At 41.1% G+C, this 27,754-nt stretch overlaps 3 protein-coding genes across 3 annotated transcripts; all 3 read left to right on the forward strand.

Moving 5' to 3' along the window:
* The first annotated feature begins 396 nt into the window (after positions 1–396).
* On the forward strand, positions 397–1,555 carry LOC147966449 (uncharacterized). Its single transcript, XM_087530834.1, has 3 exons — positions 397–471; positions 575–718; positions 1,220–1,555. The coding sequence occupies exons 1-3, from the start codon at positions 397–399 to the stop codon at positions 1,553–1,555; spliced, it is 555 nt and encodes a 184-aa protein (XP_087386960.1).
* Positions 1,556–14,455: 12,900 nt separating this feature from the next.
* Positions 14,456–14,957, forward strand: LOC147966450 (uncharacterized). The gene has a single exon (XM_087530835.1). It carries the CDS (start codon positions 14,481–14,483, stop codon positions 14,955–14,957), a length of 477 nt encoding a protein of 158 aa, XP_087386961.1. The 5' UTR covers positions 14,456–14,480.
* Positions 14,958–19,565: 4,608 nt separating this feature from the next.
* On the forward strand, positions 19,566–20,586 carry LOC147966451 (uncharacterized). The gene has a single exon (XM_087527258.1). The coding sequence runs from the start codon at positions 19,587–19,589 to the stop codon at positions 20,133–20,135; it is 549 nt and encodes a 182-aa protein (XP_087383384.1). The 5' UTR covers positions 19,566–19,586; the 3' UTR covers positions 20,136–20,586.
* Positions 20,587–27,754: the final 7,168 nt, after the last annotated feature.

Raw genomic sequence — 27,754 nt, forward strand, 5'->3', positions numbered from 1 at the left:
AAGTGAGAGGCTGCTGGGATTGAATTGCAGAAAACCACCACATTGAAGCCTAGGGTTGCAGAAAAGACTCTTCTACGTTTTTGTGCCAGAAAACACTGATTTCGCGCCTAATCATTTGCTGAAAACACCTAACCGTCTGTTCGGGCAGTTTAACCTCTATTATGACAGGTGGGGCCCTGTTTCGTCTACATGGCATCACAGCCGCGAGCTCACGCCGTCTAACAGTGCTATAGTGGCAACGGCGTGGCGGCCGCTACTGCTCCGCCGTGTGGGTAAAAACTGGATCGATCCAGCTCTCTGCTCACACTCTCGCCTCTGCCTCGCCCTCTCCTCACTCTGTTCTTCCTCCCCGGCGCCGCCACACCACCGATCGCCGTTCTGCTGCTCCCTGATGCCATGGTGTCGTGGAGCGACGAGACCAGTGAGGATTCTGTCTTGAACATCTCCTCCTCCTGTGATGGCATCATCAAGGTCAGTTGGTTAGATAGCTAGAGCTAGGGTTAGGGTGAGTGAATTGGGGATTTTTTCACTGAGCTCGATCTGAACATAGCCTTCTCTTTGCTTGCTCCCGCAGCTTCTAGCTACGATGCACGATCCGAATTTCAATGGCACTAACGTAGATGTGAATGTCTTGTGTGAACACGGTGAGCTGGCCGAGCATTTTGTAGCATTTGAAGGGATGCACACAGGCAGGAGGTTTCTTGGATGTGCTAAGAAGGTATGATTCACATCCTGTGTAAAGGAAGTTGTTTGCTTAATGCTTTGTTTATCAAGCTGTTAAGATTTTTTTAGCTTGGTCTTTGTTTAGCTTGTTCTGACATGCCTTGTCATTAGTGGATTGTACACATTGTTTATTGTGGTCAGTGCTTACTCCTTTGTTTATCAAGTTGTTAATTTGCCTTCAAGTTGTTTATTGTGGTCAGTGCTTTGCCTTCAAGTTGTTAAGCTTGGTTAAGTGCTTTGTCTTTGTTTAATTTGCTTTAGCCACTGTGTTGGAATGTGTTCTCATTAGTGGATGGTAGTCATTGTTTATTATGGTCGGTGCTTAATGACTTGTTTACTAGTGGGCATTGTTAATTTGTCTGTTGTATGGTAAGGAACCTGTCAGTGCTTAGTGACTAGTTTATTTGTCTTTTTAACAGTGCACATATTAGATACCTGAACCTGTTGATTTGATGGTCTTAGACAATTATTTATTCTTTTATTGTTTATAATACAGGAAGGCATAAACTGTGGAGTAGTTCAATGGATTGATTTTGAAAGGCTAGACTCAATGGATAAGGCATTGGCCAAGCTATGGGATATGTATGAGGATATTAAGTCAGCTAGGACCAATGACAATCTAGAGAGTTCCTTTGCAATTCACAACCTGACAGAAGAGAATAATAAACTACAGGAGAACTATGACAGTTTGTATGCTAATGTGAATGCTCTTTTGGATGCCCAGCAGCAGAGGGGTGTGGAGTTAACCAATCAAAAGGAGCAGAAACAATATCTTGAAGTGAAGATTTCTGAGCTAGAAACTGTAGTTTGCAACTTGAAGGCAGAGCTTTGAAAGAAAGAGGAGGAGAAGAAGAAACTACAGGAGAACTATGAAAGTTTGTATGCTGATGTGAATTCTCTCTTGGATGCCTAGCAGCAGAGGGGTCTGGAGTTAAACAATTAGAAGGAGCAGAAGGAATATGTTGATGTGAAGATTGTTGAGCTTGAGACTGTAGTGGGGAACTTGAAGGCAGAGCTGTCAAAGACAGAGGAGGAGAAGAAGAAGATGCTGCAAAACTATGAAACTTTGAAGAACCTGACATGTGCTCAAGCCAATGTGATTAGGAACTTGAAGTTCAATCATTTGAAGGAGAAGGAGAGGTTGACAGAAGAGAGTCTTAAGCTGAAGTGTCAAATTTCCGAGCTTCAAAAGTCTGAGGAAAAGATAAAGTTGAAGCTTCAGGGTGTGAAGGCCATCTTAGATGAGTAGGGTTCCTTCTAGTATGATAATCGCCTATCCGTTTGTAGATGATAATCTTGTATCCAGTACTTTAGTATGAATTTGTGACCCAAGTACTTCAGTGATGAATTTGTGATCTATGGTGTTGGATCCAGCAGTGTTGTAATCTAGATGATAATCATCTATTAAGTACTTTAGTATCTATTTCTGAACCTTTATGTATGTATTTTGTGAGATCAGGTGTTGGATCCAACCTTGATGAACCTTTATGAATGTGAGTGCACTTTGATTGTTATGTGGTGTTTGTGCTTAGTAGAATCATATGTGCTCAAGCCAAGGTGGTGCATGTGCTAAGTTAGTAAATTCTGTCATCTAGATTCATGGATTAACCTTGAGGGTCATTTCATCGATATATGGACAAGGTAACCATAGTGACACCTTGAGCCTCATCTTGTCGACATATCGATGAAATGACCCTAGGGTTTACCTTGAGCCTCATCTTGTCAATATATCGATGATTTGACCCTAGGGTACCTTGAGCCTCATCTTGTGGACATATCGATGATTTGACCCTAGGGTTTACTTGAGCCTCATCTTGTCGACATATAGATGATTTGAGCCTAGGGTTTACCTTGAGCCTCATCTTGTCGATATATCGATGATTTGACCCTAGGGTTTACCTTGAGCCACATCTTGTCGACATATCGATGATTTGACCCTAGGGTTTACCTGAGCCTCATCTTGTCGATATATCGATGATTTGACCCTAGGGTTTACGTGAGCCTCATCTCGTCGACATATCGATGATTTGACCCTAGGGTTTACCTTGAGCCTCATCTTGTTGACATATCGATGATTTGACCCTAGGGTTTACCTTGAGCCTCATCTTGTCGACATATCGATGATTTGACCCTAGGGTTTACCTTGAGCCTCATCGTGTTGACATATCGATGATTTGACCCTAGGGTTTACCTGAGCCTCATCCTGTCGATATATCTATGATTTGACCCTAGGGTTTACCTTGAGCCTCGTCTTGTCGACATATCGATGATTTGACCCTAGGGTTTACCTGAGCCTCATCTTGTCGATATATCGATGATTTGCCCCTAGGGTTTACCTTGAGCCTCATCTTGTCGACATATCGATGACTTGACCCTAGGGCCATATTAACAATCCAACAATAGTGCATCATATAACAATAGTTTATCCTAAACTAGTGAACATTGTAATGGCCATAATAACAAGCCAACTTGACACAAATAGAGAGGCTTAAGTATAGTGCATCATATAGATTCATAGATTACAGTACCATATCACATCATCATGAAACTAGATCCAACAACATAGCAATTACAAGTTCAGCCAGATTACAGTACCATAAGTTGTTGCCAAAATAGATCTTAGCAATTACTAGTTTAGCTAGATCACATCATCATGAAGGTTCAACATCAGTTCCCAGAAGCATAGAAATAGTCTTTCAGCCTGCTGGGTTGCTTTCTCTGTCTTGGTGGGTTCCAAGAAGCTCTCCTGGCAGCAGTTGAGCTGGCTGCCCTTGTTGCTGCACCTACAGTTGAAGAAGCTGCCCTTGGTGCTGGAGCAGTTGAAGAAGCTGCCCTTGGTGCTGGAGCTGTTGAAGAAGCTGCCCTTGGTGCTGGAGTTGTTGAAGAAGATGCCCTTGGTGCTCCACTTGTTGATCCCCTTGGTGCTGGAGTTGTTGAAGAAGCTGCCCTGCTTCCTTGTGTGCTACCCTCCTCTGTGTTGCTAGACTACATATAAGAATTTTACCAAGTTAATACATTCAAGTGTTAGAATTGTAGCAAGTTAATACATTCAAGTGTTAGAAAACAAAATGTTGTGTATCTGTGATGCTTGTACAAACCTGATGCTTGTTCTTTCTCATTGCTTAGTCCTATTGCCATTGAACCTAACCATCAACTTTGTCCTGATTCCATCTATCATGCTCTTTATTGGTTTGCCCCTCACATCTAATATCATCTTGTTAAAGACCTCACTAATATTTTTGACAACTAGGTCAGTTTTGCAATTGAAGTCCATTGCAAATCTAGCCCAAGCAGCTCTAGGAACTTTGTTAAGCCAAGCCCAAGCAGCCTTGCACTCATTTTTAAGAGCATCCATTGCAGCAAGATGATCATGTTCAGTATAAGAGTAACTAGCTTTATCCATGTACTTCTTTAATTCTGACCCCCTAAAACTAGCAGTCTGAAATTTTTGATAGATGTGTCTAAGGCAGAATCTATGTGGGCAGTTGGGGTATACATTGTTTGCAGCTTTAAGAAGGCCCTGTTTGGAGAAATCACCATAATCACAACTAAGCAATGTATATGACCAACAACTAATTAAGCAATTATGTACTATGCAATTGTGAACTATGAAATTATGAACTAAGCAATGTATATTATAAAATACTACTAAACATGGGAATTACCTTCTGTCTATCAGAGATTATGGTGTAATAACCAAATCTCCCTGATTCTCACCAATTGCTATCTTTAGTTCAGATAGAAACCAAGTCCAACTTTTTGTATCTTCTTTGTCCACAACTGCAAAAGCAATGGGATATATGTTATTATTCCCATCCCTTCATGTGGCAGCCAGGATTTGTTGGCCAGTAGACAGCTTGATGAAGCATCCATCCACACTTGCAAACACAAGTCAGAAACAAGGCATTCAAACAAGGCAAACTAAACAGAGTAAATTAATCACCTATGAATGGTCTACATCCATTCAGAAATCATTCCTTGCAAGCATTCAAACAGATGAACAGGCCATGGAACCTTGGATTTTTGCTTGGATGCTCCTTCAAGAACTTAGTAGTGACAATGCACCTACTACCTGGATTTGTGTCCAAGACAGCCTGCAAATAATCCCTGATCCTGGTATACTGACCCCTCTGATCTCCTTGCACCATCTCAACTGCTTTGTTCTTAGCACTGTAGGCCATATGAGTGCTGATCTCAACTCCATACTTGCTCTTCAGATTTTGCATTATTGTAGTTATTGATGTGTTCAAGTCTGTTCTTATTGCTTCTAACACCTGATGTGTGACCCACTTGGTAGTCACCTTGGTGTTCTCTGCTACAGCTGGACATGTGTGCAAAAAATGTGCCTTTCTAATGCAAAATGTTCTCTCATTTGCCAACACAGAAGCTGCAAATGAAAAAAGGGCAATCTTCATGTATGCAAATAGCTATGATTCTGTCATTGCAGTTCCTATGAAACTGATAGTTTCTGTTTTGAGCTATGTGGAATGTGAGAAGTGCCCTTCTAAATTGGTAAACACTTTCAAAACAAAGCTTCTTTACAAACTGCATCTCTGGGCTCTCTCTATCCTCAGCATACCAGATTCTTGGTTTGGGTTTTTTGGCCCTACTCTTATTGCCAAGCACAAAAGCTTGGGGTACTGCCCCATCATCCTCCTCCTTGTTCAAATCACCAGGATTTGGATCCTCATCAGATGATGGCACCCAAATATCCTCAAATATTTGCTCCAAACTTGCATGTGATCTACTAGTTGGCCCCTTTCTTACTTTCAACTTCTTCCTCTTTTCCCCTTGTGGTACCACCTCCTCTTCAATTTCCTCATCCTCTCCATGCTCCTCATCCTCTCCATGTTCCCCATGCACTACCTCTTCTTCTAGCTCATAAGGTTCTTCAACATCAGTGTCACCTTCAAAGTGTAAAAATGGGTCCTGTCTCTGCCTCCTCATCTCAGCCATCCTAGCCATGAAATCGTCATCTTGCTCCAAGTCAGAGTCATCTTCAGTTAGTAAAACGGGAAGTTTTCTTTTAACTGCCTCCACCCTCTCAACACTCTTCTTATGCTTCTTATACCTCTGTATTTTATTCCTCCTCTTAAGCTCCATAGTTCTTTCCAACTCCTCTTGCTCCAAATCAACATCTCCTGCATTTCCTTGATCCATATCGTGTGCCTCCTGCTCATTGATACGTCTCCAACGTATCTACTTTTCCAAACACTTTTGCCCTTGTTTTAGACTTTAACTTGCATGATTTGAATGGAACTAACCTAGACTGACGCTGTTTTCAGCAGAACTACCATGGTGTTATTTATGTGCAGGAGCAAATGTTCTCAGAATGACCTGAAACTTCACGGAGACACTTTTCAGAAAATAAGAAAAATACCTGCCAAAGATGAAGGCCAAGGGGCCCACCGTCTTGGCACGAGGGTGGGGGGCGCGCCCCCTACCTCGTGGGCCCCCTGTTGCGTCTCCGACTCCAACTCCACCTCCATATATTGAGTTTCGATGAGAAAAAAACAAAGAGAAGAAATCATCGCGTTTTACGATACGGAGCTGCCGCCAAGCCCTAAAACCTCTCGGGAGGGCTGATCTGGAGTCCGTTCGGGGCTCCGAAGAGGGGAATCCGTCGCCATCGTCATCACCAACCATCCTCCATCACCAATTTCATGATGCTCACCGCCGTGCGTGAGTAATTCCATCATAGGCTTGCTGGACGGTGATGGGTTGGATGGGATCTATCATGTAATCGAGTTAGTTTTGTTAGGGTTTGATCCCTGGTGTCCACTATGTTCTGAGATTGATGTTGCTATGACTTTGTTATGCTTAATGCTTGTCACTAGGGCCCGAGTGCCATGATTTCAGATCTGAACCTATTATGTTTTCATCAATATATGAGTGTTCTTGATCCTATCTTGCAAGTCTATAGTCACCTATTATGTGTTATGATCCGTTAACCCCGAAGTGACAATAATCGGGATACTTACAGGTGATGAACGTAGTTTAAGGAGTTCATGGATTCATTATATGTTAATGCTTTGTTCCGGTTCTCTAATAAAAGGAGGCCTTAATATCCCTTAGTTTCCGTAAGGACCCCGCTGCCACGGGAGGGTAGGACAAAATATGTCATGCAAGTTCTTTTCCATAAGCACGTATGACTATATTCGGAATACATGCCTACATTATATCAATGAACTGGAGCTAGTTCTGTGTGACCCTAGGTTATGACTATTACATGATGAACCGCATCCGGCATAATTCTCCATCACCGATCCATTGCCTACGAGCTTTCCATATATTGTTCTTCGCTTATTTACTTTTCTGTTGCTATTGCTATCATCACTACAAAATACCAAAAACATTGCTTTCACTACTATTACCTTTTGTTACCGTTATCACCACTATCATATTACTTTGCTACTAAACACTTTGTTGCAGATATTAAGTTTCTAGGTGTGGTTGAATTGACAACTCAGCTGCTAATACTTGAGAATATTCTTTGACTCCCCTTGTGTCGAATCAATAAATTTGGGTTGAATACTCTACCCTCGAAAACTGTTGCGATCCCCTATACTTGTGGGTTATCAAGACTATTTTCTGGCGCCGTTGCCGGGGAGCATAGCTCTATTCTTTGAGTCACTTGGGATATATATCTGCTTATCATTATGAAGAACTTGAGAGATCCAAAAACCAAGATCTATCCCTCAACTACGAGGGGAGGTAAGGAACTGCCATCTAGCTCTGCACTTGATTCACCTTCTGTTTTGAGTAAGTTTGCGACACCTACACCTGCTTCTGCTATTTGTTCTGATATGTCGCATGTTATTGATGATGCCACTTCTGCTATGCATGATACTTATGATGAAACTACCTCTATGCCTGATACTACTATGCCACTTAGTGCTTTTCTTGATGAACAACCTGCTAGGGATAGAGAAATTGAAAATATTGAATCTGATGATACTGATGAAAGTGATGATGAAGAACCACTTGCTATTCCTAAGGGTTATGTTTTTGATCAAGATGCTTCTTTAGCTATTTTAGCTTGCAGAAATAGAATTGAACTTAAAAATTTATTAGCTAAATGGAGTAAGCAATCTCTAAATGCTAGAATGAAACCCGACCCTGCTTTTGCTACTTCACCTATCTTTGTTACTGATAAGGATTATGAATTCTCTGTTGATCCTGATATAATTACTTTGGTTGAATCTGATCCTTTTCATGGTTATGAATCTGAAACTGTTGTGGCACATCTTACTAAATTGAATGATATAGCTACCGTGTTTACTAAAGATGAGAGAACTCGTTACTTTTATATCCTTAAAATATTTCCGTTCTCATTAAAGGGTAACGCTAAGATATGGTTTAATTCTCTTGATCCTGGTTGTGTGCGTAGTCCCCAAGATATGATTTATTACTTCTTTGCGAAATATTTCCCTGCTCATAAGAAACAAGCTGCTTTAAGGGATATATATAATTTTGTGCAAATTGAAGAAGAGAGTCTCCCACAAGCTTGGGGGAGGCTTCTCCAATTACTTAATGCTTGGCCTGATCATCCTCTTAAGAAAAATGAAATACTTGATATCTTTTATAATGGACTAACTGATGCCTCCAGAGATTACCTGGATAGTTGTGCTGGTTCTGTTTTCAGGGAAAGAACACCGGATGAAGCTGAAATTCTATTGAATAATATGTTGACAAATGAAAACAATTGGACACCTCCGGAGCCAATTCCTGAGCCTATTCCTAAACCAACTCTGAAGAATAGGGGTATTCTATTTCTCAGTCCTGAAGATATGCAAGAGGCAAAGAAATTTATGAAAGAAAAAGGTATTAAAGCTGACGATGTTAAGAATTTACCTCCTATTGAAGAAATACATGGTCTTAATTTACCGCCTGTTGAAGAAACATATAATCCAAATCCTTTACCTATTGAAGAAACTCATGGTCTTGATAACCCGACACAGGTAGTAAAGGTAAATTCTCTCTATAGATATGATAAAGCTATAATTCCATTTGTTAAGTTTGCTAGCCCATACTTAGATGAGTTTGATAAATTTATGGCTAAGCAAGAAGATTTTAATGCTTATTTTGGTAGAAAATTAAAATACAATTCAAATATGCTTGGACACTTGGGTGATTATATGACTAATGTTAAAGGTGAACTTAAACTTATTAGTAAACATGCTTCGATGGTTACCACTCAAGTAGAACAAGTACTTAAAGCTCAAAATGATTTGCTCAATGAATTGAATAGTAAAAATAATGATAATGTTGTTAGAGTGGCTACTAGAACTGGTAGAATGACCCAGGAACCTTTGTATCCTTAAGGCCATCCTAAGAGAATTGAGCAAGATTCTCAGAGAAATAACATAGATGTACCTAGTTCTTCTAAAAAGAAGAAAAAGAAAAATGATAGGACTTTGCATGCTTCTAGTGATCTATTGTTGAAACACCTCAGAATCCAAATGATATTTCTATTTCTGATGCTGAAACACAATCTGGTAATGAACCTGAAACTAATGATAATGTTAATAATAATGTTCATGATGATGCTCAACCTAGTAATGATAATGATATAGAAATTGAACCTGCTGTTGATCTTGATAACCCACAATCAAAGAATCAATGTTATGATAAGAAAGATTTTGTTGCTAAGAAACATAGTAAAGAAAGAGAGCCTTGGGTTCAGAAACCCATGCCTTTTCCTCTCAAACCATCCAAGAAAAAGGATGATGAGGATTTTGAGCGCTTTGCTGAAATGATTAGACCTATCTTTTTGCGTATGCGACTAACTGATATGCTCAAAACTAATTCTTATGCTAAGTATATGAAATATATTATTACAAATAAAAGAAAGATACCGGAGGGTGCGGAAGCGGCGGAGGAAGGAGTGGTCGGTGATGACGCGGCGCAGGGTAGGGCAGGCCGTCGAGGCGCGGGCGAGGTCGGCGGCCGCGGTTAGGCAGAGGAGGATTTCCTCGAGAAGCTCGTCCTGGAGCGCCGGCTGCTCCGACGGCGTGGCTTGGATGTCGCCCGACGGCGCCATTGGGGTGGAGGGTGGAAATGCAGCAAGCGGATTTAGGGTGGAAATGCAGCAAGCGGATACACGTTGCATTAGTCTGCAAAAAGGTGAGGATCGACGATATTGAGAAGGGATCCGCAGCTAGCTACGATGCAATGAAATCAAGGTACATTCCCTGTATTTTTATTCCTGTAGCTTCATCCATGAGCTTTGAAACTTTAATTTTGAAGCTCACAACATTCTAGGGATTGGTCGGCATGTCCGGTTTTAGCCAACCAAATGGTCCTATTCTTTTTTATCTATAAACATTATTTTTGATTGAATATGTTTTCCAAGTTTGCCTTTAAAAAGCTACCAATGCACTTCCTTAAAAGGATTTTTTTTGGCAATGCACTTCCCTAAACATGAGCAAAGCAAACGGCTCAATTATTATATTTTCTTTTCTCTCCCAGATTTTTTTTAAATATCTCCGGTTTTCTCTACTCTTTCGGGTAAAACTTGCGTGCTTTTTTTAATGTCCACTTACATAAAAGATGTACAAAATGTGTATTTGGCTAGTGTATGCATATAAAACATTTCTCATCATGTATTACAAAATGTTTATCATATATTTAAAAGTAATATTCATCTTGTATTTCCAAAACATTCATTCTGTATTAAAATATGTTCATCGTGTATTTCTAAAAATGTCTATCATGCATTAAAATATTTTAATATTGTACTTAAAACATGGTAGCCATGTAAGAAATGATTATCGTGTATTAAAAAATCATCCATTTGAAAAATAGTCTTGTCATACAAAAGGTGTTCACACATTTTTTTTTCATTGTTCACATATTTTATAAAAGGTTTTTTTATCAATTTTTTCATTAATTGTGTCACACTACTCAATTTTGTCATTGGGAGTTTCAACTAATCAAAAATATCATTCTTTCATTAAACGTATGCTAAGAAATGTCACTCGGCACCGCTGTGGTTCAGTGAAAGGCCATTGACCGGGGTGAAGTGACCAAAATACACCCGGACCCCATTTTGTCTGTGTCTCCTCTACAACTCATTGTAACATGTGGGACTAGTTTTCAGTACACGAAGGATGAAATTAGAAGCAAAATAGCTTCACGCATGGGTGGTCAAATCCTCGTGTGTCGTTATTTTTTCTTCTAATTTAATTATGTGTGTACTAACTACTAGCACACACATGTTATTGGGGAGTCAAGTTGGGTCCACGGGATTTTGGTCACTTCACCTTAGTCGATGGACTTTGACCAAACGGTAATGATGTCGAGTGGCATTTTTTAGCACAAGCTTAATGAAAGGATGGCATTTTTAGGTAACTGAAACTTCTAGTGGCAAAATTGAGTCATGTGACACAACTAGTGGCAAAACTGATAAAATAAACCTTTATAAAATATTCATGTGTTTCTAAAATGTGTTCCCCTATTTTAAAAAATTCACGTAGTTTTAATAATTTTAATGCTATTATTATTTAAAAAATCCAAGAATTATTCATGCATTTTAAAAAATCATTTCATAATTGCAAAATGTATTGAACCTATTTGGAAAACAGTTGTGTATTTATTAATATTGTTCACTCCTTTTGGAAAATTTCTCATGGAGGTTTATAAAGTGTTCAATCTAATGTAAAAATGTGTGTGTAAGTTTTAAAGGTGTTCACACCTTTGAAGAAATTTTCACATGTTTCAATACGATGTTCATGCATATATACTAAAATGTCCGTGTAAATAAAAAGTGTCCGTATAATTCATAATTATATCTATATATAATTAAAAAGGTTCTCATGTAATTTTATTTTTTTTCATGATTTAAATAAATTTTATGTACATTTGAAGTGTTCGCACATTAGTAGAAATTTTTCAGTATGTAAAATAACTGTTCACATATACCAAAATATGTTTGCGAATATAAAAAATATGTTAATTTATTTAAAAATTATTTAGTGTGTCAAAAAGTGTGAAAAGAGCTAATAGAAAAACGAAGGAAGAAGAAATAATAAAATAAAAATGGAAAGGAAGAACAAAAAAGTTAATAAAAAATTAGTGTAAGCAAATACACATCCTAGCAGGCTAGCACTACCCAGAAAAAAAAACTGCTCACACTAACAAAAAAAAAGGCAAAGTGATACAATAGAACGACTCCCTTTGCGTAGAGCCCTAGGCAAACCGACTCACTTGGGAGCAGGAGCTAGGCTTATGTGGGCGATAGTTCGTTACAACTCGTACTAAGCGAGAGGTATTCTTTGCGGGCGAGATATATTAGCACCCGGAAATGTGCATATGGAGCTGCTTGTGGAGACAACGACTTAGTGTGCGTATTGGTCGGAGGAACGACCTTGAAATTCCGAGCGGGTTCTGGAAACCAAGCGTTCGATCAAATCGCATGGCCGGCCGGCTCCTGGCAAGAGTATCGCGCCGGCCAATGATATGAGAGAAGATGGCTAAGGGGAGCGGCTAATAGAATCAACTCTTATGGTGAAATAATCCAAAAAAATTCAGTTTGGTCCGTCGGATTGAAGATTCACGGCCCAAATTGGTCTTCGAGTTTAATAACTTGTCGGTGCAAGTGTTGAAGCTTGTTGATTTAAGTTTTAAAGCTTGTTGGTGCAATTTTTGAATTTTTCATTTGTGATATCCGATCCATCTCTAATCTAACAATCCATGTTAAACCTTCTCTTTTCTTCCACCGTAAAGGTTCTTCTATCGTAGTCGTCCTCAGGTGGTTACGACTGACGACGATTCCCGGGTTGTTGAGTTTGCCATGCTACGGTGGACGACGTTGTGCACCCCTGAGTGTTGGGGGTGCAGTGTTAAAAGCAGCGGCAGGTATTATGTGATTTCTGAGCAAAACAACCGGTGACACTCCGCACTTTGGCACTCGCTCCGACCATGCCAGTATAGAAAATTGGATCTTTGAAATTGCAGGATACGATCAAGATTACTCTCACCATAGAATAATAAATAATAAAGCTGGTTGACGGGCCCCAAAATCAAAAAGAGGTAAACACCTGAGCCGATCTAATATTCAGGAGCCACCCTTTGTCGCGGGGATGACACACCACCCTTGGTATGTGCTGACTGGGAGTAGTCCCCCTTGGCCCATCTTTTCTCGAGTGTCCAGCCTACTTTGTCAACGTCGACTCCACTCAACAACTAACCCCAGCCAGCAAGCACGTGAGCCGCACTATCTTCAATAATGCCTAATCGCTTCCGCTAATGCTACTACAATTGTAGATCAAAAGGCCCCTAAGCTGACTCCGTTCCATTGACAACAAGCATTAAGATCCAATTACATCAGCAATCCATGCCTTTGTCTAAATAAAAAATCAGCAATCAAGACACTGCCTGCGGACGGCGGTCGTCGTCGTGGTCGTTCTTTGAGAACGCGTGGAAGAGCAGGGACGCCAATGTGTTTCGTGACCAACACACGCCCTCCGGCCCCTGTGGCATGGAACATCGATCGCAACAGCCCACAGACGTCATGCTTTGGCGGTGGAGTTGCTCCCAATCCATCTGCAAAATGGCCATTGAATCTTGGGTTTTTAAATTTTGATGCCTTGCCGTTGGTTGATCCTGTTATTTGTTCAGGTGGGTTTTTTGGCGCCGGTGACCTTTCAAATCTAGCGCGGACAGATTGCTGTTTGGGCAGAGTGGACGCCATCTCTTCATTATCTTCTCCACCTGATGCCAAAATTACCTAATGCGCATCCATCGAAGCACAAGTCACTTCGGAGTTGTTTAAAAAAAAACACTTCGAAGTTCCCACGTAGACCACATGACAGCACTCGAGATCATATACTCTAGGGCTAACAACTTTATACTAAATCGACGACAATTAATATGGATCGAAAAGAGTAACAATTTTCCTTAATGATGTATTCCCTTCATTCGAAATTACTTGTCACAGAAATGGATGTATCTACACGTATTTTAATTCTAGATACATCCATATCTAAGACAAGTAATTTCGAACGGAGGAAGTATCATAGATGGGCAACAGATTCCCATATGAGACGAAGCCAACATCGCCCTGAGCCAAAGCTTCTGGGAGGGACACTGTTTTCGTTGCCTTCGGCTCTAGCGCACTCACAATTCCTTTTCTATACAAAAAGTTTGCACATTTCTTTAATTATTAATTAAATTAAATTAATCTCTAAAGGTGTGATGTCCTAATCAATAACCTTCTAAACACGTTTCTCGACTTTTTCATCACATGCCATGTGTTAGGCTGGTTGTAATGGGGAATATCATATAGTAGTATCATGCATATGATACTAGTGTATAATACTACCTCCCTAATGCATAGTATCATATATTAGTATCATGTAGAACTCTATTTATTGCCATGCATGACATAAAGTAGCATATCATTTATTATGATACGGTATCATGATATAATACTCCACCATCTCTCTCTTCATTCAATGCTATGACACATCATCAAAATTGCTTAGTTGGCATGCATAATACTAAGTATGATACTACCATTACGACCAGCCTTAACCGGTCGTCTGGGCGGCCACACTGATGGAGCACTGTACATGTCACAATTTCTATACAACATTTGTACGACACCGTTGATGGAATGGTGTGACATTGTCGGATGCGAATCGTACATAGAATGGTATAAATTGGTACCACTCTTTCACTGGACCGGCCAGACAGACGCGCGCGACATACGGCCGTGTGAGTGCAAGCAGGGCGATCGATCGACAGGACGGACGATGGGGACGGTGGCGGCGCTGTGGGACGTCCTGGCGAAGGCGGCCAACCTGGCGCAGATGTCCGGCCTGCACGCCGTGATGCTCGTCGCCGCGGGCGCGAGCATCATGCGCATCCCGCAGAGCAGGCGGGAGTGCGCCAAGCTCGAGCGGTGCTGCCGCAGGCTCCACGCGCTGCTCAAGTGGCCGATGGGCTGCGGCGCCGCGCTGCTCTGCTCGGAGCTGGGAGGCCCCGTGGTGCAGGCGCTCGTAGACGCGGCCGGCCTCGTCGACTCCTACCACCGGAGCACGCTCTGGCGCCGCGTCCGGAGCGGCAGGAGCATGGCGATCCGGCTACGCGACATGCGGGACGTCGTCGACTCCTACTGCGTGCTTCTGCTCTTCATCAACGCGCATCTCCTGCTGCAGCAGGCAACTAATCATGATCACACCCCGCAGCCAGATGCTACGTACGTGAACGTGAGGTGCAAATTATGTTGATCCGTGGATGTAACGCCTAATTACATCTCTGATAGTATCATGTTGATTTGATTGGTGACGCAGGATTCATGAGGCGAATGATTCATCGCAAGGTCAAAGTGTACAAGTAGTGACTAGTGAGCAATTGCCCCAAAGTCGCAGCAATTCGTGATAGTCAGACAGAAGCGTGCATGCTCTAGTGATAATTTCCCATGCATAATGTACAGGGGTTAGGGACGAGATGGGTCCCAATAGGAGATGGTTAGTAGTGGATTCTCAAGCGAATTCGACCCTTATTAGAAGCCTACTCTTTTCATTTGCTGCAAAGTTAAGAACGCAACATCTGTGTACATAAGTTTAGAAGTGTTTTCCCTTTGTAAAGGTCTCAAGTTTTTTTTTCTTTTATAATAGAAAAAGGTCATAAGCTTGGTAGTTGATTTGCCATCTGATGAGGATTAGATTAAGAGGTAAATACAACAATGGTGCCTGAACTTGTTATTAATGTTCACTTTAGTGCTTGAACTTGAAAAATACGTCTAACTGGTTCTAAAACTTGACATGAACGTGCAAATACAGTGCTAATCCTATCCATAGACGTAAAGCGCGTCAACGTGGCATCGTGTATGGCTGACGTGGCACTGACATGGCGTAGGGCCTACTTGTAGTTACAAAACAGAATTACTCGAGTACTATATATGACCCTATGACTAGTGGGCCTGCCTGTCAGTAAGTAATTAGTAAGAAAAATAACATAAGGACGTAATGGACGGGCATCGAACCTGCGACCTGACGTTTGGGAAATACTTGGGCTCACCATTCCACCAAATATGTTTTCAAGTTAATGTCAGCCCCTCATCCTTAATGTATTTCAACTGAAAACTCCAGTATACATAAATGGGTTGTAGCTTGTGGCCGCAGATGTCGGGCCCGCCATCGTCTGATCCGAAAGACCGGATCTAGGGTTTCCTCCGGAGAAAGTCGGGAAGGAATGTAAGAACTGCGACGTTGATGCCTTCAACAAAGGTACGGTCATGTCCGCGGATACTTGAAATCAAGGAACAATCCCTGCCTTTTTCACTGTTGAGCTCCGAAACTTTAATTTTGAAGCTCACAACCTTACAAAGCATGCTCTAGTTCTAGGGCTTGTCCACCATGTCTGGTTTAGCCAGCCATATGATCCTATATTTATTCCTGTAAACATTGTTTTCTGGTTGAAAGCTTTGCGAGTTTTCCTTAAAAAAAACTAGCAACCACTTCATAAAAAAGAAAAGGAACAACTAGCAATGCACTGCACTATGAAAGAGCGAAGCAAACAGCTCATTATTATATTTTTTTTCTCTTCCAGCTTTTTTTAATACATTCATCTTTATCTACTCTTTCGGGTAGAACTTGTGTGTGTGTGTGTGTGTGTTTAAAAGAAAAATGTCCACTTACATTAAAAAAATGTACACATTATAAAATATGTATTTGGATAAATGTTTGCGTATGCATATAGAAATTTGCTCATCGTGTATTAGCGTTGTTCATAATATATCTAAAAGCAATATTCATCTTCCATTAATTTTCAAAACATTCGTTCTGTATTAAAATATGCTCATCGTGTATTCCAAAAAAGTCTATCATCCATTAAAAATATATTAATATTGTACCTAAAAAATGGTCGCCACATAAAAATGTTCACCACGTAATGAAAACATGTTTACCATGTATTAAAAAAGTATTTAATGTATTTGAAAATATTAATGTCATGTTCACACATATTTTTAAAATGTTCACATATTTTATAAAAGGTTTTTTTTATCAGTTTTGCCATTACTCGTGTCACACTACTCAATTTTGTTACTAGCAGTTTGAACTACTAAAATATGTCATTCTTTCATTAAAAATATGCTAAAAAATGTCACTCGGCACCATTGTCGTATAGTCAAAGGCTATTGACCCGGGTGAAGTGGCCAAATACCCATGGACCCACTTGCTAGTGTCCCCTCTACAACTCGCTGTAACATGCGGGTCCTAGTTTTCAGTACTAGAATGAAATTAGAATCAAAATAGCTTGACGCATGGGTGATCAAATCCTCATGGGTCATTATTCTTTCTTCTAATTTAGTTCTTTGTGTAACGGCAACTAACACTCATGTGTTATAAGGGAGCGCTGGCAAGTTAGGTCCAAGGGTATTTTTGTCGCTTCACCTTAGTCAACGGCCTTTGACCAAATGGTAACATTGTCTAGTTGCATTTTCTTAACACAAGCTTAATGAATGTATGGCATTTTTAAGTAGTTGAAACTTCTAGTGGCAAAGTTGAGTTATGTGACACAACTAGTGGCAAAATTGATAAAAGTCCTTAATAAAAATATACGTGTGTTTCTAAAATTGATAAAACTCCTTAATAAAACATTATTCATGCATTTAAAAAATTGTTCCGTAATTGCAAAAGGTATTGAACCTATTTTGAAAACGTTTGTGTATTCATTAAAATTGTTTACTCCATTTGGAAAATTGTTCATGTAGGTTTATAGTGTTCAATCTAACGTATAAGTTTTAAAAGTGTTCACGCATTTGAAGAATTTTTTTCACATGTTCTGAAACAATGTTCATGTATATATACTAAAATGTTCTTGTAAATACAAAAGTGTCCACATAATTTGTAACTATCTTTATATATAATTAAATAGGTGTTCACGTAATTTTAGAATTGTTCACGAGTTAAATAAATTTCATGTACATTTGAAGTGTTCACACATTAGTAGAAAATGTCCAGTATGTTAAAAATAATTGTTCATGTATACCAAAATACTTTCACGAATATGGAAAAATATTAATTTATTTTAAAAAAGTTATTGTGTGAAAAAAGTGTGAAAAGAGCAAAAAATAAAAATGAAGCAATAAGAAATAATAATAAAAGGAAAGGAAGAACAAAAAAGTGAATGAAAAATATAATAAAAGTTAAGAAAATCAAGTGTGTGACTTAATGTAAGCAAATACATCCTAGCAGGCTAGCACTACCAAAAAAATTTAGAACTACTAGAACTAACAAAAAATTAGGCAAAGTGATACAATAGAGCAGACTCCCGTTGTGTAGACAAACCGGCTCACTTGGGAGCAGGAGCATGGCTTATGTGGGCGATAGTTCGTTACAACTCGTACTAAGGGAGAGATAGTCTTTGCGGGCGAGCTATATTTAGCACCCAGAAATGTGCATATGGAGCTGCTTGTGGAGACAACGACCCAGTGTGTGGATTGGTCGGAGAAACGACACTGAAATTCCGAGCAGGCTCTGGAAACCAAGAGTTCGATCAAATCACATGGCCGGTCGGCCCTTGGCAAGAGTATCGCTGGCGACCAATGGCGACAGAGAAGTTGGGTAAGGGGCGGCTAATAGAATCAACTATTGTGGAGAAGTAATAGAAAAAAGCAGCTTGGTCTGTCAAATCGAAGATACCCGACCCAAATTGGTCTTCAAGTTTTAGAACTTGTCGGTGTAAGTTTCGAGATTTGTCCGACTCAAGTTTCGAAGTTTGTTGGTGCAATTTTTGTAATTTACATCTGTGTTATCCATATAGTCCCTCCGTCTCAAAATAAGTGACTTAACTTTACAATAACTTTATATTAAAGTTAGTACAAAATTGAGTCACTTATTTTGGGACAAAGGGAGTATAATTTATTGGGTCATATCGATTTCCCCTATGCTTTCACCTTTAAGCAAGTTTGTTTCTATCTGCAGCCCAGCCTCGCATCAAAATTTTAACCTTATTTGAATAAAAAACTGAGAGTTGCCACTGTTTCTATCGTGTATAGTCATCCCCGAATGGCTACGATGCATCCCGGGTTGTTCAGTTTGGCATGCTACGGTGGACATTGCTCAGTTCAGCCTGCCGGGCTGTGCACCCCTGCGTGTGGGGCGGAGTGTTAAAAAGCATGCCGCGGTTGGCTTTGTGCGATTCTACAGTCTACACCTTTCCAGTAGTTCCACCCAGTATATAAAACTGAATCTTCGAAATTTCAGGATACGATCACGATTACCACCCAGACCCAGGCCGTGGCTTCCATAGAATAATAAATACAAAGCTATTTTTTTCTAATCTAAAGCTGGTTGACGAGCAGGGAAGCGCCGTGGACACCTGAGCCGACCTATTCACGAGCCATCCTTTTACGCGGGAATGACACCGCCCTTTTATGTGCTGACAGGGAGCGTCCCCTTGGCCGATCTTTTCTCTGGTGTCCAGCCTACTTCGTCAACATCGACTCCGGCCGCTCCACTAATCCGGCAGCAAGCACGTGACCTCGATCGTCTCCTGGATGAGATGGCTCGCCGCACTATCTTCAATAATGCCTTGCTAATCGCTTCCGATAGTATATATTTAGAACAAAAGGCCCTCAGGCTACGTTCATTTCATTGAAAAATAAGACCAAGGGACTCCATATATGTCAGTTGCCCTCGGCCCTCGCGCACTCACAGTCCCCTTTCTGTGCAAAAAGCTCGCATATTCCCTGCCCAATTTAACCACCCTAGCCGCGTTTCTCGAATGTCCCATCCGGTCGTCCGGGCGGTCACCACTCACCAGCGATGGCTGCAGCTGCAACATATATAAGTCATCGGCGCCAGTCTCTCACAAAGGCCGGACACACACGCGTGAAGAAAGACGGGGCGATGGGGATGGTGGCGGCGCTGTGGGACGTCCTGGCCAAGGCGGCCAACCTGGCGCAGATGTCCGGCCTGCACGCCGTGATGCTCGTCGCCGCCGGCGCGAGCCTCATGCGCATCCCGCAGAGCAGGCGGGAGTGCGCCAAGCTCGAGCGGTGCAGCCGCAGGCTCCACGCGCTGCTCAAGTGGCCGACGGGCTGCGGCGCCGTGCTGCTCTGCTCGGAGCTGGGAGGCCCCGTGGTGCAGACGCTCGTCGACGCGGCCGGCCTCGTCGACTCCTACCACCGGAGCACGCTCTGGCGCCGCGTCCGGAGCGGCAGGAGCATGGCGATCCGGCTACGCGACATGCGGGACGTCGTCGACTCCTACTGCGTGCTTCTGCTCTTCATCAACGCGCATCTCCTGCTGCAACAGGCGACTAATCATGATCAGCCCCCGCCGCCTACGTACGTGTACGTAAGATGCAAATTATGTTTGATCCGTCGATGCAACTCTGTCGGATGCGGGCCACATACCTACTTACGCCTAATTACGTCTCTGATACTATCATGCTGATTTGATTGGTGACGCAGGATTCTTGAGGTGAATGATTCATCGGAGAATCAAAGTGTACAGGCAGCGAGCAACTATACTCAAAGGGGCAACGGTACTGGCGATGGAGGAATATGAAGTCAGACAGAAGGGTGCCTGCTCTAGTGATGATTTCCCATGCATAATGTACAGCGGTTAGGGAGGAGACGTGTGCCAATAGGATCGATGGTTAGTAGTGAATTCTCGGAAAAATCGACCCTTTTTGTTTTAGAAAAGGAGGATGACCTCCGGCCTCTGCATCTGGACGATGCATCTGAAAAAATCGACCATTATCAATTAGAACCCTAGTCTTGTCATTTGCTGCAAAGTGAAGAATGCAACATCTGTGTACATAAGCTTAGAAGTGCTTTTTTTTGTAAAAGGTCCTAAGCTTTCCTTATTTTCTAATTGAAAAGGTCATAAGCTTGGAAGTTGATTCGGCATCTGATGAGAATTAGATTACTCATATGGACACGGCCCTAGCCAACAGAGAATGGTGAATGGAAGAATGATTTGGCGACAAGAGGCACTGCTTTGTGTCGATGCGGTCGTATCACCTTGATAAATCAATTCAATGAAATGTCCTTTATTGAAAAACAGGCGCTGCCTTGCAGATGCTATCCCAAAAGTAGGTCGCTAGATAGGGGCACATCTTTTTGTAGGGGTACAACTATGTCTAGCATAACGCAAGCGAGACTAGTGCAGCCTCGTGTCGAGGAAAGCACTACTCAGAAGGCCCACTAATGAGACCGAGCGTGGGTTTGAATTTCCCGTTTATCCGTTCACTCTATGTCCATTTATATAGTTTAAATACCTATATTTCATAACGTATATTCACTTCACCTTTTTTTAAACTGTTGTTGATTGCTACTCCCTCCGTTCCACATTTTAAAATGTTTAACACACACTGAAAACATGTTCAGAACATAATACAAAATAATAATAAAACATATATTTGAAAAAAGTCAATCATGTATTTAAAAAATGCTAAACATATGTGAAATAGATTATTCTCATGTATATGAAAAATATTCAATGCGTATGAAAAAAATAGACATCAAAACATATATATGAAAACCAAATCTTAATCATGTATTTGAAAAAGGTAAACCATATATAATTTTTTTCAGATGTTTACAAAAAATAGACATCAAAAATATATATTTAAAAATGTTAATCACGTATTAGAAAAAGCTAAACATGTGTAAAGAAATATTCCTTGTTTATACAATCTATTTTGAAAAATATACATCCAACATATATTAGAAAAAAATGTTAATCATGTATTTAAAAAAAGTTTCTTTTTTGAATTATTTTGATTACCTGCCACATATGTATAAAATATTTAAGATGTATATGTAAAATGTACAATGTATATGGAAAAATTACACATCAAGAAATATATTTGACAAAACTATTTCGACATGTAAAAATATATTTCATATCTATAAAAAATTGTAAAAAAATGTAATGAAAAAAGTAGACATATATAGAAAAATAAAAAGAAAAAACTGAAGAAAACCGTAAAGGAAAACACACAAATAGAAAGAAAGGAGAAACAAGAGAATCAAAAGGAAACCAATGAAAACATTAAAGGAAAAATACAGAAAATTAAATAATAGAAAAATCTCCAAATAAAACCAATGGAACTGTAAATAGAAACACGAAAAAAAAAAGAACAGTGGCAACCGTAACGAAAAATACAAAAATGGAAACAAAGAGTGGAAACCAAATAAAACACACAGAAAAGAAGAAACAAAGCATGTGAAAATAGTAAAAATGAAAATAAAAAAACGAATAAAAACTGGGCCATTCTAACTTACAGACAAAGAAAAACAATTAAACTCTACAGAGAGCGAGCTTCTTTTCTTCTAGCGAACTAGCGAAAGAGTGAGCCAGGAACGAGAAAAAGTCCAACAAAACTGGCAGACCCAGAAACACAACTACACAAACAACCTTAAGGCGAGACGTAACAGATATCACTACGGGCGACTTATAGCTCTGGCGGAAAGATAGCGACCAAGCGTTTTCCCCTGTGAGAGAGAGTTAGGGACACCTATGTTTGCTGGCCCATGCCAGGTCTTCCCAAAGCGGGGGTTTTTCCTTTTTATTTTCTTCTGTGTTTTATTTTATTTTTTATTTTTAAATTTGTGATATATTGTTTTCAATTCACGAACATTGTTTCAAATTCATGAGAATTTTTAAGATCTGACAACCTTTTCAAATTCCCGATTTTTTTGAAAATCAGGATTACATTTTTCAAATTCATGAGCACATTTTTAAATTCATGTATAATTTTTTACATTCGGAACATTTCCATATTCGTGAATATTTTTTGAAATCGAAGTTTTTTTTCAAATACATGGACATTTTTTGGAATTCGAACATTTTAAAAATTTATAAAATTCTTTGAAATAAGGGAACAATTTTCAAAATCGTGATTTTTTTAAATTTAGGAACATTTTTCAAATTCAGTAATTTTTAAAAATTCAAAAAATTTAGATATTCAAGAATATCTGAACAAATTCATGCACTATTTTGAAGGAACCATTGCATTTTTGCCCTTATTGGGAACCTACCCAAGGGATTTGTCCTTACCTTTTCACTCTCCTCCGTTTTACCTTTAAATTTATCTCACAGGCCCCTCGAATACCCTTCCATCACGTTTTCGTCTGGTCAAAGGCCATTGACCATTATTTTGGACCAAACAGTTCTTGGTAGTTGGCAGAGGGGCTACTGACTTACATGCAAGGCGAACCAAAAAAAATATATCACCTCTCTCTTCATCCTAGTCACTTACATGCGAGACCCACCAAAAATGAAATAGGAAAAGTCTTCCCCTCTCTCTAGACACAACAGACGAGGCCACATGAGGTGGCACTGGCGGCCATTTCTTCCTCCCTCCTCTCTGTCTCGGGCTGTAGACGGACCTTGAGCGCCTCTCTCACTGTCTCTCGCTCGCAACCCTAGCCCCTCGCCACACCCTCCGTCTCCCTCGTTCTTGCTCTCCCAGCCAAGAGTGAGCGTCAGTGAAAGTGGCCGTAGGTCGTCACCGCGGCCAATGGCCTTCCCATGGCAAGAAGTCTTGCCGTCGCGATCCTAATAGCCAATTTTAATAGTTCCACCTGATGAATCGGCGGGGGAATGCCTAGAACCGACGCCATACACTTCTTATGCCCCGACGCCAGTCACCGTTGCCTTCGTCAGTTTGCCGCCTTCCGCCTACAATTGGCCTTCCCAATATTCACATCGAAGATATCGTGATCCCCTCTCCATTTACCTTCTTCCTCCCCTACCGATTGGTTCCTCAGCTCGCTCCCTACTGTACACCATGTCGGTGTTGTCGCCGTCGTGCTGCGCGCCGATGATGTTGTCTACCATCGAGCCAAACAACCACTGTTTCAAGACCCTAGAGCTGCTAGGACCCGAAGAACCCTTCATATCAATCGATTTGTGGTCGTAACAACGTCTTAGCGTACCCCATGCCAACGCTGCAACAAGACCTCTTTGGCAGCCCTGTTTCCACAGTGACTCATACGACCACCCATGGACGCAGCTTGCTCCAAGAGTCCATAGGACTAAATCTACGCTCAACTTATCGTCGGCAGAGGAATCCCGGGCCTATTCCCCTTGGATCCTGGTCGCCGACATCTTAACGCTGGTGGTCAAGTTTATTAGTGTCCTTTCTTCTGAATAAGTTAATTACTCCCTCCGTCCCATAATATAAGAGTGTTTTTGACAGGATTATGGGACGGAGGAAGTAGGTTCTATGGAGGATTAGCCAGGAACATGGCACGTCGGCCCAACCTTGTAGCATTAGGATTAGCTAGGACCCGACCTATTTAGAGCCGCCCATGAGGTGATATGGTATTTGGTGAGACCTCCTATGACGCTTATAGGCCGGTCCATGCGTGGGGTGCGACGCCCCTGTTTTTTTATCTTATCTTTTTTTTCTTTTTTTCTTGCTTGTTTTTTTCTTTTTTTAACTTCAATTTTTTACAAATCCTAAATTCAAAAAATGGGATTTCTCAAAAGGTACTGAATTTCAAAAATGGGCATTTTTGCTCTTAGTGGAGACCTACCCACAGGGGTTGCCCTTACTTTTCGATTCTGCTCAATTTTGCCCTTAGATTTGTCTCCAAGGTCACCCGAATACCGTTTCGCCGCCGTGCCATCCGGTCAAAGCCCTTTGATCATATTTTGGTGCCCCCTCCCCCGCGGCTAATGACCAGAACCATTGGAATTAGAAATCCCCACCTAGAATCACATGAGTGGAAGGAAACCAGGCAAACCACCCAGATAGTCGACATGGCAGGGAAGAGTGCAACATGCACGCCAGTCGGATGTCCTGAGCAAAAGGAATGCAAGCGAACCGACCAGACGATCGACGGGGCGGGGAAGAGTGCAATAAGAGAGCACGTGGAGTGCACATGCCAATCAGCCAGGTCGCAGCTGTGAAAGGCCGTTAGAGATGGCAAAACACGCATTCCATTCCGGGAGAGCTCGCAGAACACGTCATCCAGCAACCACATCGGTCAAAATCCAGGTAGGCGTGGCAAGACACACACACCCCATTTAGCAAAACACAAGCAAAAGGAAGCACCATGTTCATATTGTGTCTACATCAATAACTATTTGAAGGACGCCCCTTTTTATAAGCATCATAGACACCTTCATAATCACGCCCTTGGATCGAAGACCGATTGGAGCCAAGGAGCGAAGCAACTTACGAACAACATATTTTATGAATGATCCACAAAGAGACAAAAAATAATGCATCAGAGAATTTAGATGAACTATTTGAAGGATGTTTCCCATGAATTGTCTGTAACTGATTTTGTTTGTTCTATGTTTGTATTTTCCTTGTGTATGTACTAACAACAGACAATGATAATTGTTTCCCGTATCCTTCTTTGGCCCAGGGCAATCTAGTAGGCGGGTCGATATAAAGTATCGTAATTGTCATCTCCGTCCAGCCAGTGAAGTGCCTTTTTTTGTCTAGTATCCAATTTAGATCTTGGCAACGTGGTTGCCGAGTCCCCGATAGTCTATACTATACAATTGTTCTATGGTAATTTTCATTAATTAATTCCAAGAAAGAATATTTACAAAGAAAGAAAAAAGAAAAACACACCAATGGCTACTTATCCAGTTCCTAGTCTCGGGAACATAATAACATTAAGGAGCAATAACTATATCCTCTACAAACCTCATAGATGTGTAGCAGCCCATCCTTAAAACTGTCCAATTTTTTTGCTTTGATTCTGTCTTGTAATAGAACCAAATCTTCTTTGACCCAAAACTTCCAGCAATTAATACTTGGCACCTCCTGTCTAAAAATCTTTCCATTTCTCAGTGTCCAAATTCTCCAACATCCTTGGATAATAATGACCAGGGAAAATTCTTTTGGGAGAGAAGAGTGCAATATCATAATGTCATCGAAGCTTGATATTCCTAGTTTTCTGTTTGGAACAATGCATTCCCAGCATTCTTGTGCAAAGGTACAATCCGAGAAAAGATGCCTCAAGGTTTGTTCCATGTAGAATCTACATTGAATACAATTATAGTTGTCCAGATGCATATTCTTTCTCCTCAACAAATTTATGATGTTGATTCTATCATGTAATAGTAGCCAGAATATTTTTTTGCCCTAGTCTGTTAGAAGTCTTCCAGATCCATTTGAACACCAAATTACTTTCAGTCTTCGGCTAAATAGCTTTATACATTCTGATTGATAAATAGTGTTGGCCTTGCTCGGAGCCCTTCCATCTATCCCTTCTTTGCTCATTCCAATGCATAGTCACTAGACCTTGAAGATCATTCAGTTGGATGTATGCTAGTTCTGAAAGTGGAGTGTGAAGCAGTAAATGGGGGTTTTCTTCTGATATCCATGTGGCTGCTGAGTGTGTATCCTTTTTGACCAAGGAGTGCAGCTCTGGGAATTTGTTGATAAGAGAATAATCTAACCACTTGTCATGCCAAAAAAGGACAGTTTGTCCATTACCGATTGTGCATTAGTAACTCTATTTGAACAGTATAAAGAGCTTTAAATGACTCTTCCACCAGCTGGAACCTTCCATCTTTAGCCCTGGAAGCTGTGTGTTGTAGTAAGTATCTCAGATTAATTTAACCCATGGCAAATCCTCTTTATTGAAAAACGTGCGGCCTGTTGCCTCCCCACGGAGCCACCCATCAAGATTAGACGGCTCGCACAGGGTGCGCCCGATGTTGCCAAATAGTGCAACTGCATTATTATGTAATTAGGAAAAAACAATGTATCAAGGTAGATGTAGAGGCAGTGTATATCCCTTAGTTCCCAATGTTTTTTTGAAAAGGAGGATAACCTCCGGCCTCAGCATCAGTATGATGCATAGGTCCATATGTTATTAAGAATGCAAAATCCAGTAGCCGAACAACATCGACCCAGAAATAAAGCAAAAAGAAAATCCGAGTCTGCATGCCTCGTGACAGTAACTCCACCAGATAGCCACTAACCCTATGTTAAAAGATGACATCAAAACGAAAATTACACAACTCCTAGGCTACACCTCCAAGAAGGAATCGCCACACGTGTGCCGATGATGGCGACTCTAACATAAGTTTGAAGTCTGAATTCTCATCCCCAAAGAAAAGTTTCAATCCACCACCTTCAAAAAGACATCCACATAGCCTGATCAGAGATCTTGTGTTTCTACCGGAGTGCATAAACTCGTTGTTGAAACCGTATGTACCATCGTCCCTTATTTGGCTACCGACGCCTCGATGACCAGATACCTCTGAAGAAGACACCAGAAGACAGATGTCCCATAACGCCTGCCTCCCATCACCGTCGCACCACCTTCAATCCAGCAGCAACAGGTTAGACATGAGACCTCCACCAGAACCTCGTGTAGCACGTGCCGGTAGCAGGCATGACTTGACGTCCTCGCATGAGACGTCGTGCATAGCTTCTGCCAGCGGTGCATCCGTGATACGTCTCCAACGTATCTATAATTTTTGATTGCTCCATGCTATATTATCTACTGTTTTGGATCATATTGGGCTTTATTATCCACTTTTATATTATTTTTGGGACTAACCTATTAACCGGAGGCCCAGAATTGTTTTTTTTTTGCCTATTTCAGTGTTTTGGAGAAACAGAATATCAAACGGAGTCCAAACTGAATGAAACCTTCAGAAACGTGATTTTCTCATCAGATAAGACCCAGGAGACTTGGACCCTCCGTCAAGAAATCCACGAGGCGGTCACGAGGGTGGAGGGCGCGCCCCACCCCCTAGGGCGCGCCCCCTGCCTCGTGGGCCCCTCGAAGCTCCACCGACGTACTCCTTCCTCCTATATATACCTACGTACCCCCAAACGATCGGGGACGGAGCCAAAAACCTAATTCCACCGCCGCAACTTTCTGTATCCACGAGATCCCATCTTGGAGCCTGTTCCAGAGCTCCGCTGGAAGGGGAATCGATCACGGAGGGCTTCTACATCATCATCCAAGCCCCTCCGATGAAGTGTGAGTAGTTTACTTCAGACCTACGGGTCCATAGTTAGTAGCTAGATGGCTTCTTCTCTCTTTTTGGATCTCAATACAATGTTCTTCCTCTCTCTC

The sequence above is a fragment of the Triticum urartu genome, chromosome 6A (assembly GCF_056163025.1).
Source record: "Triticum urartu cultivar PI428250 chromosome 6A, HENAU_Tu73, whole genome shotgun sequence".
In the NCBI taxonomy this organism is placed as follows: Eukaryota; Viridiplantae; Streptophyta; class Magnoliopsida; order Poales; family Poaceae; genus Triticum; species Triticum urartu.